This window comes from Triplophysa dalaica, chromosome 7 (assembly GCF_015846415.1).
Source record: "Triplophysa dalaica isolate WHDGS20190420 chromosome 7, ASM1584641v1, whole genome shotgun sequence".
Taxonomy (NCBI): Eukaryota; Metazoa; Chordata; class Actinopteri; order Cypriniformes; family Nemacheilidae; genus Triplophysa; species Triplophysa dalaica.
The window spans coordinates 16,733,419-16,746,915 of record NC_079548.1 but is presented as its reverse complement, the minus strand read 5'-3'; the positions used below and the strand labels follow the sequence as shown (position 1 = coordinate 16,746,915).

At 40.1% G+C, this 13,497-nt stretch overlaps 1 protein-coding gene across 1 annotated transcript; it reads left to right on the top strand.

Annotated features, from left to right (window-relative positions):
* The first annotated feature begins 3,264 nt into the window (after positions 1 to 3,264).
* actb2 (actin, beta 2) lies at positions 3,265 to 6,906 on the top strand. Its single transcript, XM_056752678.1, has 6 exons — positions 3,265 to 3,415; positions 4,616 to 4,745; positions 4,850 to 5,089; positions 5,397 to 5,835; positions 5,928 to 6,109; positions 6,221 to 6,906. The coding sequence occupies exons 2-6, from the start codon at positions 4,623 to 4,625 to the stop codon at positions 6,362 to 6,364; spliced, it is 1,128 nt and encodes a 375-aa protein (XP_056608656.1). The 5' UTR covers positions 3,265 to 3,415; positions 4,616 to 4,622; the 3' UTR covers positions 6,365 to 6,906.
* The last annotated feature ends 6,591 nt before the right edge of the window (positions 6,907 to 13,497 follow it).

The window sequence follows — 13,497 nt, the reverse complement described above, 5'->3', positions numbered from 1 at the left end:
CCACATTTTCTATGATGAAAAACTATCATCTGTTGGTGCCAAAAGTACAAAGTGGGGAATTTAGGTCTGTCTATCTGCACACATATAGGACCTCTATGCTTAATAAAAATATAATTCAGTTTCCCATACATTGTCAAGGATGTTTACATTTCAATATGTTTCACTTTAAGGATTAACCTTCGCTCATGCACACTCTTGACCATTGTCATGTTCTCCCCATATAACATTTTGTATGTGCTTTTTAGGGTCTGCCATGATGAACTGCAACCATTAAGAAAATATTCTTGAAGCACCATTCATCACATATTTGACCAACGGTTATGACTGTTGAAACACTATAAAATTTTATAATGATGCAGGATCTGTTTCCTACTGGCATTACTCAACATCCTGTGGCAGACTAAAGCAATGCAGCTCTGCACAGTAATCTCTCCCATGCTGGTTTAAAGGTTTCCTCAGTCTGGAGAGAAGACTTGCGCATCTGACTCATTCCAGAGCCAATCCGTGCTCAGTCCTCCCCTCAAGAGCAGCCAGATGGTGGAGAGTCGATTTGCAGAGCGACAGTCTCGGTAAAAAAAGAAGATATTTCAAGAAACTGACCCAACAATCTAGCTCCATATTAAGCACCGTTTAAATCCAACTGCTTAGTTAGAGCAGAAAATTGCATTACAGTTAATGGCAAATAATTGAAAGTATTTAATAAAGCTTGCCTTTCAAACGTTACACATCTTATAATGCTTATAATGAATCCCTGTTAGCATTAGCCTCAGTGGGATGCTAACAGGCCACTGATCCTCAGTAATCAGCCAGCAGCATTTCCCCAGGGTGCCACAGGAACACATTCAAGGACCACCTCGCTCTAAATCGTGAGTTTTTATGAATCCAGCTTCATGCACAAAGCTATAGGCTGACATCCAACACACCGTACCCTTGCATACAAGCAAATAGCTGTAAACCCAGTCAGTGATCCTACACAGTGAAGAGGAAGTGAAGCTTTAGTCCTGTAAAATAGCACACAGTCACCAGTGTTATGCTGAGGAACACAGATGAGGAACAGCGTTTTTTTCTGGGGTCGGAATCATATCCTCTTATAAATTTATTGACAGCATAAGTGGAAATAGAGACATATTCTTTGTTCGCCGTAAATTGCCAAACAACATAAAACAAGCTCCACAAAACATAGGGCAAAGAAGTATCTGATTTCTTGCAGGGGCACACAAATCCATTTGGGTCAAAAACGGGGGCTAATCCAATCTCTAGACTGAGGAGCCAGCTGGCAGTGTGGATGTGACTTCCTTTTTAGTTTGAGTAGCTAGCTTTACACACTATCGAGCAAGCACGTATAAGTGAATCTAAAATCAATCGGTGGTCCTTCCGTTGGGGGGCTAGCGGTGCCTTCTGCTTTGCTTCAATGCAGGGACAGGCTGTGAGACAACTGCTTTAGGGAGGGGTTAAGGATGAATGTTTCCGTGATAAGTGCTCAGAAACAAAGGAATAGGCTAGTTCAGCGATTTGGATCATGTATTGATGTAATGGCCAAGGCCTGTCTGAGGGCAGATACATATGACACAACAAAACAACTGAATGCAACAGATCTCACAAAGTCAACTCATGCCCAAAAGCTGCTCCTTTAGCTGTTATCACTATGTTATGTGTTGAAAGAGATTTGACATCATATGTGCGAGATAACAGTCGGTCTATCCCATTATTGTAGTGTCAACCCACAACATAATTTGCATTGCTGTGGATTTTTTATGTCATAGGTCAAAACTGAGCTGATCGCTGGAAAAGTGCCTTATTTAGAGATGACTGGGCCAAAGTGAGGCGGGGGAAGGCAGGCCACTGTCAGAAAAGGGTGGTGGTCCTCAGGGGAACTATGGACTCACAAAAGCACATCTGCTGTAAAAAGATCCCAGTCAAGCCAACTAAAGTTACAGAGAGAAACCCCTATGCCAACAAAAGAATACTCACATTACAAGACATACGGTGTGACATCACATAACTTCATTGTGGTGCATCACTGAATTTATGAAAACATGCGTGTTGATATAGGGAATGTTTGCTTGGCATTCTTTGGAGAAAAAAAGTTGGGGGATGGGACGGTAGGGTCACTACTATTGCAATATGGCCTTATACATGAAATGGCATTTATAAAAGTTTCAATACAAAAGCGAACGCATGTCAATTGCCAGTCATCTTGTTTTTGGGCACAGGCAAAATCTCAATTAAATCCGCTGATACACTTCAACAGGACTGATAGATGTATTGCAAACCAAAAACACTACGGCCGTGGAAACGCACTGTTCTTGGGTATCAGCAAGACTTTGACATAATCAGCTGTTTTTGTTTATAACTGCCATTTACACGAATCTTGTACGAAGGCCATGTTCATTACTCATAAGTAACATATTAAAAAGTCACATGTTCCTTGCAACATCACTCCAGCTCAACCAGTCTTATCTCTTCTATTCGAACTCTTGTGAAATCTGATGTACATATTTTAAACCTTTCTACGGACCAGGAACAATCAACGTCATGTCTAATATAAACCTGGGTTCGGCTCATTCACCCGTAATGACTACAGTCACTCATTTGTGCACACACCTATGTACGTAAAAATTTAGTTCCAGTAAAACGTGCATTTAGCGTTGGCAACGCTCAATATTACAGGAATGCGAGCGCCATTCAGTCCCAGTTTCATTACACTTTGACAGTATTGCCTCATGAGCTCAAATCAACTTAGCTGGTATGTTTTAAAGGAGTTACTCTTACAGAAGATACCAAAACTATGTCACCGGGCAATTAGCATAGGGTGTCATCCCTGGTATGCCTATACAAGCTTACTAATCATAACAAATGCCATTCCAGGAGGGTCTCCCCTGATCCCCATACAGGGGTGAATGATATGATAATGGGTAAATGACCTGTAGAGCTGCGGCTGCTGTAGTAGAGTGTAAACACACCACAGGATAAAAGGAGCTGCTTAATACTGGCATTTAATAGCCTAACTTGGACTGACAACATGATTGAAACGAGTGTTAATGGCGTTGTCAAAACAAAAACACACTAAAACATTGCACCTTGAATTAAAACAAGCAATTTAAAGAGGCGATTTTCGTGTTTTTCGACTAGGCCTCGCTGTTCGTCTCCTCTGGCTTCCCCTTCCTTCACTCTCAAGTTGCGAGAAGCAAGTGTAGCAATGTGCACGCGACAGCCGGGTGTGTGACGCCGGACCAATCAAAGCGCAGAGCTCCGAAAGTTTACCTTTTATGGCTCGAGCCGGGCATATGCTCTCATATAAAAGAGCGCGCCCAGCTTTTCAGCCTCACTTCGAGCTCCTCCACTCGCAGCTAGTGCGGAATATCATCTGTTTGTAACAAATTCTCTTAAATCGACAAACCCCCCCAAACCTAAGGTGAGTTTAATTCTTAAAGATTTACGAGAAGTGTATTCATGATGTCGTTCTTTAAGGTTGATTTTAAACAATTAAAACGCCATTACGCGCTTAGACACGCTTAACTTACCGGTTTTTTTGAATATGTGTCATTTTGTTCTTTTAATCGAAAGGAAGCTTTTTAATTTGATGGTTTGCTACAGTAACGTTAGTAAAAATGTCATGTGGAAGCAATGGTGGCCGTTGGAGGCACGACATTGAATGGGCCGGTGTGTCTTCCTCTTAAAATGGCTGAATCAATTTTATTATGAGTTCTGAATAAACTGTGGCTTTACCTTGTAAGTGTGATTTTAAATAGTTTTAGTCGTGTTAGTAAGGCATGGTGCACACTTGATGGATAGCCGGCATGGGAAGTTCTTTTGTGCAGGCAGTGCTGCAGCAGGGTGTGACCTAACATACGTTACTTGAGCTAGCAGGCTAAGCGGTGTTCCTCAACTTTAACCTGAATAATTTCTTATTCAATTATTTTCTTTTCATATAAACTGTGGCTCATAGCTTACATTGCGGATTGTTATTTTATTAGTAAAATGCGCTTTAACTTGAATGTACAGTTTTTAGACGTGATTCATATTGGAGTCAATATTCACTTCAGTGCAGTCAACTTGTATTAAAGTGTGGATTTAAACTTAATTGATGCTTTGACTCGAAAGCGATATAAAGTGTCTTGACTAACGTTGTAAAACCATCAAGCGATGTCGTGCTTTAATCATGTGAGCTGCTCGCGAAGGAGCCGTTAAAATGAGATGACGAGCGGCTGCAGGTCTGTGACGCAGTAATATTGGGCAGCGACCCGTCGAAGTGTCTAAATTTTAGCAGAAGGGCTCGGAAGAGGATGTAAAATTTCATGTGTACATTTTAGGGAGTGGCCCTGGCGTGATGAATGTCGAAATCTGTTCCTTTTTACTGAACCCTTCGACTTTGGCTGAATGCCACACCGCCGGCAGCCGCAAAGCGGCTCAATCCATTGCCTTTTATGGTAATAATGAGAACGCAGAGGGACTTCCTTTGTCTGGCATATATGTGGCGCGCGTTGTCGCACTGTAGCGCCCACTAGCGGTCGAAATGTAGAATGCAACAGGAAGTTGGCTCCACGTGTTCACGGAAGCGTTGCGAAATGGTGCCAGAGCACTTGTAAAACTCTTCCTTTTTTCTGTTTTCCAGTTTAGCCATGGATGATGAAATCGCCGCACTGGTTGTTGACAACGGATCCGGTATGTGCAAAGCCGGATTTGCTGGAGATGATGCTCCCCGTGCTGTCTTCCCATCCATCGTGGGTCGCCCCAGACATCAGGTGAGCAGAAATGAATGGTTTTAAGGGGACTCTTTAAGGGTTTAAACTCTGAAGTTCCTGTTCCTGCACGGATCACTTACAAATATATATTTTTTTTGTTACAGGGTGTGATGGTTGGTATGGGACAGAAGGACAGCTACGTTGGTGATGAGGCTCAGAGCAAGAGAGGTATCCTGACCCTGAAATACCCCATCGAGCACGGTATTGTCACCAACTGGGACGATATGGAGAAGATCTGGCATCACACCTTCTACAACGAGCTCCGTGTTGCACCTGAGGAACACCCCGTCCTGCTCACAGAGGCCCCCCTGAACCCCAAAGCCAACAGGGAAAAGATGACACAGGTTGGTTTTAGAACCGTGATTGTTTGCAGTTGTTCATGCTCTCACCTGTCCTGTTCTTCACCTCATTTTACATTCTCCTTTTCATTCATTTACTTTTTCCAGGCTTTGTCTCTTCTGAGCTCCTGAGTTTCTCCCCTTTTGCTGGAAGCAGCAGGTTATTTATACTTGCCTGCCAGTTTTGCAGTTTCTTCTGCACTCTTGTTTCTGCACTTAACTCTGGATTTCATACTAATCTCTGCATGATCGTGTGGGTTGCATGGCGTTTCGATTTGAATATTGACTAATGTGCGTTCTCTTCTCTTTGCAGATCATGTTTGAGACCTTCAACACCCCCGCCATGTACGTTGCCATCCAGGCTGTGCTGTCCCTGTATGCCTCTGGTCGTACCACTGGTATCGTGATGGACTCTGGTGATGGTGTCACCCACACAGTGCCCATCTACGAGGGTTATGCCCTGCCCCATGCCATCCTCCGTCTGGACTTGGCTGGTCGTGACCTGACTGACTACCTCATGAAGATCCTGACCGAGAGAGGCTACAGCTTCACCACCACAGCCGAGAGAGAAATTGTCCGTGACATCAAGGAGAAGCTCTGCTACGTCGCCCTGGACTTCGAACAGGAGATGGGCACTGCTGCCTCTTCCTCATCCCTGGAGAAGAGCTATGAGCTGCCTGACGGACAGGTCATCACCATTGGCAATGAGAGGTTCAGGTGCCCAGAAGCCCTGTTCCAGCCATCTTTCCTGGGTGAGTTACAAGCCCTTGGCTATGGTCTAGATTCTGCAGTTTATAAGTTCTTCCTAAAGAACCAGTTTGACCTTTTTTGCTTTTCTCTGTAGGTATGGAGTCTTGCGGTATCCATGAGACAACTTTCAACTCCATCATGAAGTGTGATGTGGATATCCGTAAGGATCTGTATGCCAACACTGTATTGTCTGGTGGTACCACCATGTACCCCGGCATTGCTGACAGGATGCAGAAGGAGATCACATCCCTGGCCCCTAGCACAATGAAAATCAAGGTAAGCGCGGGTTATACTTAACCAGAACGTAACGAATCATGAAGTGACTTGAAGTGTGTTTTTTTTTTTTTCCACTGTACAATGGTGCTAATGCTGTTCTTGTTGCTTCAGATCATTGCCCCACCCGAGCGTAAATACTCTGTCTGGATCGGAGGTTCCATCCTGGCCTCCCTGTCCACATTCCAGCAGATGTGGATTAGCAAGCAGGAGTATGATGAGTCCGGCCCATCCATTGTCCACCGTAAATGCTTCTAAACGGACTGTTACCACTTCACGCCGACTCAAAACTGCGCAGAGAAACTTCAAACGACAACATTGGCATGGCTTTTGTTTATTTTGGCGCTTGACTCAGGATCTAAAAACTGGAACGGTGAAGGTGACGGCAATGTTTTTTGGCAAATAAGCATCCCCGAAGTTCTACAATGCATCTGAGGACTCCATGTTATGTTTTTTTTCTTTAGTCATTCCAAATGTTTGTTAAATGCATTGTTCCGAAACTTATTTGCCTCTATGAAGGCTGCCCAGTAATTGGGAGCATACTTAACATTGTAGTATTGTATGTAAATTATGTAACGAAACAATGTCTGGGTTTTTGTACTTTTCAGCCTTAAAATCTTGGGTTTTTGTTTTCTTTGTTCCAAAAAACGAAGCTTTACCATTCAAGATGTTAAGGTTTCCATTCCCCCTGGGCATATGTAAAAGCTGTGTGGAACGTGGCGGTGCCAGACATTTGGTGGGGCCAACCTGTACACTGACTAAATCAATTCCAATAAAAGTGCACATGTGAGACATCCTAACTGCTTGTGTTTGTCTGTGTTTGGTGCCAAAATGAACTCTTCTGTTAGGTGTTAAAAGCACATGAAGTCCAAAATTGGAACTGCATGTTGTGATTTATCAAAACCGTAAATGGATTAAGGTCCTGATTTTTGAAATACTCTAGTGTTAATCTGCCCCATTTACTTTTGGGATTACTAGTATGATGCTATAATTTAACACTATGGTTGAAACTGCTAGTGTCAGACAAAAAACTTTAGCCAAGTTAGCAGAATGGGTTCCTCTAGGCTTGTCTCAATAATTTGATAATTTTAGTCTGTTAGGAATCTGTTAAACGCATGACTTTGTGCATCTAGAGCCAGTTTAAATCTCACGTTGTACTTCATAAAACTGCACACCTGATGGCACTACAACCACAGGACCAAACATTTTAGGATTAGAGAAATTCTTACCCACCCTGTAGTCAAACCAAACATGCATAGTCTCGACGTCGAGTATCGCTGCAAGATTCAGAAGATATGAATGAACACCAAAAATGACTAGAATAACATTCATTTTAGCTGGCAAGATAGGCTAGATTAAGTGTGCTTCAGCGTTGGTTATTGATGTAGATACTTTAAACACAACGCAGTAAAACTAGGATGCATCAGTATATTTAAGATAAATGCACATTTACAAACTCATTGTATTGGATCTATATTTGAGTATATATAAGTTCTACTTTATTAGCTATATATTAGATACAAAATCAATACATCAGAATCACTTTAATAAATTCCATTTAATTATGTGTAATACCATGTGTTATATTTAAAATCCATCTAGGGCGTAATGGTTCATTTGACCACAAACCTGTGAATTCACAACAACATTGGGCTACAGGAAATATCTAAAAACTGTTTCTATCAGTCTCGTAAGCTTGTTTTAAATTGCAGATCTTCAAAGAAATGAATCTGAATCTCATATCCTGATAATTGAGACTTCTGTCCCTGCCACCAAAACAATCAATGTCAGTAGCCACCAACGTACATTCACACATCCCACTGGAGCTTATGTCTCAGCAAATGTCTGTTTCTTGATTGTCGGCAGGCCCCGCACAAACGTTCAGCCTTCATTCATGATGACATAATTACCCAGAGAAATCACAGGCCATTAATAACTGTGTAGTCGGCAACATAGATGCATCTCATTCACACAACACAATTTCTCATTTATTGCACAATAATTCAAGACACTCACTTACCTTCCACAGACGTGAACATTTATGATTGATTGCTTCATGTACAAAAACAGGATTTATTTTATTGTGTTGTGATTTTTAACAAATAGAAGCAAGGCACGGAGATAGGAGGCTGCTGGTGAAGATGTGTCTATAAAACAGACACTTCTAGATCTGTGGTCAAATGAGCACTGGAGGTCCCAAAGCAATTTTGTGCTCAAACTAAGCATGTAGGAGGTGCTGTCTCACAGAGTCATCTCACAGGCCCTGTCCCCTTCACGACAAAGCTCCAATCCTCCCTGACTCTCCAAGGGAAACCTTGAGAGAGGATTATCTGATTTTCCACCGTTAGATATCTGGCCATACAGACGCTAAATATCTGTGGTGATCTTGACAACGTCAATAAATAAATCTTCTCATCATCCGTTGAACTATAATTGATTGTGTCCTTGTAAAGTTTCATTTTAACAGAGAGTCTTCCACATTTAGTACTGAATCCCATTTCCTGCACAGCCCAAGGGATTGAAATAATGATAGGTAACTCATCATTAGGAGACAGTTTTATAATATGTTACAGAAAAGCTTTTTAGGTGCTTCTGTCTTTCCTTTACGCTCTACATATTAATTCATATCAAATGAAATGTGATGTTTCAATTACTTGAAAAAATGGTATTCTATAGGAACAGAATAATTAAATTAAAATGATAAATTGTGCATTTTTTATTTCATTCCAATTATCTTTTTATAATCATTTATATAAAAATATTTTCATGGAAAAATGTGCCGTGTCACCCAACCCCAATATAAACAAAAACGTAAAGCATCAGGAATGTGCTGCAGCCAAGGAAATGAAGAAATAATTTTAATGGATAATCCCTGGGCAAATTTAATGCCAACTGGTCTGTCTTTAAGCAGTTTAATTTTGGCCTGTAATAAAAAATATCAAGAAAGTGAGAATAGCCATCTGGATGTCAAATCTTGAGCTTTTCTAATCATTCAGAGCTATTCAAATCCCATATTTCATCTTCCAGTCGCATCATAATAAATCAAATCAAGCAAATAAATAGATGCCTTAATTTAAACTTCAATTTGCTTGTGGATTAAAGGCTTTCAGAGCCATTATGAGGAATTCTATACAATGTCCCTTTGCACTGGATGTCGCATTTATCATCAGCTTCATTACAGCTCTGTACAAACACTGAATACACTGATATGCATGCAGCTCATCTACACTGTCACTCTTCAGTCAACGTTGTAGTAATCACTTCTTTGCTATGATTTGTGTAACCGAGACATCATCACACTAAAATCTCATTATTATTTTTCTACATTTATCAATGAACACTGTGAAAATGTTATAGTCTTCATTTGTTAACAATTAATAACTGCTTTCGATTTCAATTTCAAAATCAAATTAGCTTTACAAGCAATTTCATTTCAACTCAAATTTTAATAGTGTACTGAGTTGATGTGACATAAAAATAAGTAGAAATTTCTTAACTTATTTTGATGAGAAATTAATAAAACCTTAAAAATGAATGAAATGACTTGTAGATCCTCTTTGAATATACTTAAAAATGAAGGCACTGTTAGTAAGTTTAGTATTATTTTTGGTTTAATTATGAATGACAGATACACATCTGACATGCTGCATTGACCAATCAGTTATACTACTCAACACTGGCTGCAGTAATGTGATGGTCATATCTCTGGTATTTGTCTTGAACAGGATGAGGTTCACTGGAGGGAGGGTCTATCTGGGGACATAATTCATCATTTTAAAGCATAGATGCAGAATTCCAACTATATTTATGGAGGCCATGTCATGGATAAAACATTGAGTTCCACCTCAAAATGTAGGGGATTTCTATCTTACCTAGAATTTTTTTTATCTTATGACATCCTCTTAATATTTTAACATTCTGAATATTCTTGTGGAAAAATTGGTTGTCCTAATATTTTAAATCAAGTCCATTTCAGCATAGTGTTGTATTAGAGAAAGTTCACCCAAAAATGAAAAATCTGTCATCTTGTCAACCAAGGTTTCGGTGAGTAACTGATGACAGAATTTCATTTTTGGGTGAATACAAATAATAATGTTCACACTTTTTTGTGTTTAGTTTACATGCGTTGTCAGGAAAGTTTGATAAACTCCCCTCAACATAGTGCTCTGTGATGTCTTCCACTTAGAAGTACCAAGAAGTGCCTTATTACTATCCTGTCATTCACTATTCAGATGGCACAGTAGGTTGGGGAGTCGATTCTAGTCACATTGTGAAAAACAGCACACTCCATCCTAACCAGACACGCAGCAATGCTCCCATTGATGATATACATTTCCCTTTTGTGTTTTTAACCCGCAACCCACAGCTGGAGGTGACATTCACAGGCTAGACAGAACAACAGATTCTGGATTGAATCTCCCGCACCATCCAAGTAATTTGCAGTCATGAGATAGGAGAGTTGAGCTCTCAGGAAATGGCACTTTTTTTCAGAAATGCTCAGCGGTCAGCCTCTTTGTAACTCCCAGGCCGTGTGACATTTACCGTCCAAATGACAGAACAGAATCTATAGGGTGAATAATGGTGTCTGTTGAGATGGGTACCATCATAGGCCGGACAGAAGATGGACTGGCGATGGACTAAATTGTTTAAAGACTCCCATATGGCATCTAAATATGAAGAGGTACCAAAACTCGCTCAAGCAGCGTTGGCACAATCAATGGTTTGAGTTTGGTGCGCAGTTATCCGTTTGTTAAACAATGGAAGACAAGGAAGGTTCGAAAAAGCTGTTAGAAGACAATCATTACTTTTCTCAATTCAGTAACACAAATGGTGCAGAAATAGGACGCTTCACCGTTTTAAAGATGTCTTTCTACACACGGATGCATCTGACAGAGATTGTGACTGTGTTTACGTGACTCACCGATTCAAGCTGTTGAAAGACCTCAGTAATGTTCCAGACATCGGGAGCGATCCGCATCGCCTATGGTCACACTCTCTAAACCCCAGGATAGAGAGCAGCTGGACACCACGCCTAATGGACCCTGTGCAACGGCACAATCACAGCTCCCCTGCTGCTCTCCAGATGCTCTGATCTACACATGAAGGTGATCAATCAATCTGTAAGGACATTGAGTGAAGAATGAGACTAATGAGCTCGGGGGACCACTGAACCTCTCGCCTTCTCGCTCATTCTTTATTCATTCCTTCAGGGGCAAAGTTATTGTGAATTTGCAAGTTTTCCTCACATATTAGAAAAATACTTTCAGTGTGACAAGCAAGTCACTTGAAATATTGACAGAGCTAACCATTAGCATTTTCAGTAGCAAGACAGAACTTTACATTAAAGTTGTATTTGTTAAAGGAGTAGTTCACCTTCAAAATGAAAATTCTGTCATCATTTCTCACCCTCTTGTCATTTTAAACCTGTAAGACTTTCATTCTTCCGTAGAACACAGAAAAAGATTTTAAAAAAATTGTAACAGCACAGCCATCCCATTCACTTCTATTGTAACCACTGCACGTTAATAAGGGGCTGTGAACAACATTCTTCAAAATATCTTCTTCTGTGTTCTGCGGAAGAAAGAAAGTCATACAGGTTTGAAGAGGGCGAGTAAGTGATGACAGAAGTTTCATTTTGAAGGTGAACTACGCCTTTAACATTAGTAAAAGCAGAAGCTAACTATTACTCAACAATATCGTTTTTAGCATTTATTAATCTTTGTTGATGTTAGTTAATGCCAAAATAGTTTTTCATGTGTGTTCATTGTGCAACTTTAGGCTTGTATTAAATGTAAATGTATGAATAAATGCAGAAAATTACATGAACTATGATAAATAAACGCTGTAGAAGCATGATTCAATGTTAGTTCATTGTAACTTATAATAACAAAAACAATCTTATTGTAAATATGAAAACCCTTACAACGTGCTGTTATTCGACACAAAAGATAACAATTATATAATAGAAGACATAATAAATGTAACATCGCCTTATGAACTATTAATATATATATATAATCTCCTCGAAGTTATGAAAGTTTCTATATGACGTCTTCGTCAAAATTGAGTTATTCTTATTCTGTGATTTATTTACATTATGTGATGTTTTTTTCTTTACATTGTGTACATTTTGAAACCTCACAATTTCAAGGTGACGATGTATGAACCAGATCACATTAAATTTAGCAAAATCCAGAGAGCTACAATTAAAGTAAAACAAAACACAAACAATAAAAGTCTAACCAAAATGAACAGTCATAAATAAAAAGTAACAAAAACTGTTGAAATGACATTGAAAAAGAAACAGTAATTAATAAAAAAAAAACTGTTATATTTCCACAGTCTGCAGCTTGCCAACTTCGATTTCAAAGTAGCTTCCTCAACACTGTTGCTGTTAAGACAGGTGAAGATGTAACATTCTTTGCAGCACCTGTGAATTATACAATACACAAACACCAACGCCACTGGATTAGATTCTTTCATGTTAGAAAGTGCAGAGATGCGCAAGACCTGATTGAACATCACAGTGGCCATCTACCTGCCCGCAGGGAATGGAGACAGAAATCCTCCCACCTCTCTCTGCAGGCCTGGCACCACAGGGCAGTATGATAAAGAGAAACACACTTATTTTCCACATCCTGGTGTCAGTCATCAGTGACTGAACTCTGCTTTCAACACACAGTTCAGAGGATAAAGCTTAGCGCTTCAGGTGTGTTTACAGTGGACTGGATCTTCGAATGCGAGTAGATGAAGAACCTCCAGGCAGGATAGGTGCTGACAGCATCTTCTTCTCTGTTTGTTCTCTTCAGGGGTGCTGCGGCACTGGGGCGGAGGAGCTCTATGGGGCCTCCATCTGGGTCTCATGTCTGGCTGTCAGAATCTTTGAGATGGAGTCAATAGATCTCACCGGACCGGAATCCGTAACCCCTTTAGGCAACATACATTAATTCAGAGCGTTTATTCTGCAGGCTCTCCTTTAGGTCGAAAAAGCATTCGTCTGGATATGATTAAAATTCAGATGCATGACTTACCTCAGTCCTCATATTTAAAATGTACTTTTCGTTATTATTGGAAAAAGGTGCTGCACCGCAAGTCTTTTCAGTTGATCTTGCTGGAAACGCTTTTATCAGATAATAACCAGATAGTGAGTCATTTGAGAGCACACCAGTCGTACACCCAATCCTTTATTATGAAGCTGTACAAAGAAAATTTCTTAAGCGATCAAAACATTTTAAAAGCACATCCTGGAAACGAGGGAACAGAAAAGAGTTAAGATGCAATGAAAACAAGTTTTTATTTCCAATTCAGACTTATAAGGTATTGAGTGAAAATAGTATTTTGTTGTAGCCTATACTAAACATGCTAAAAACGACACATTCTTGTAAGAATTC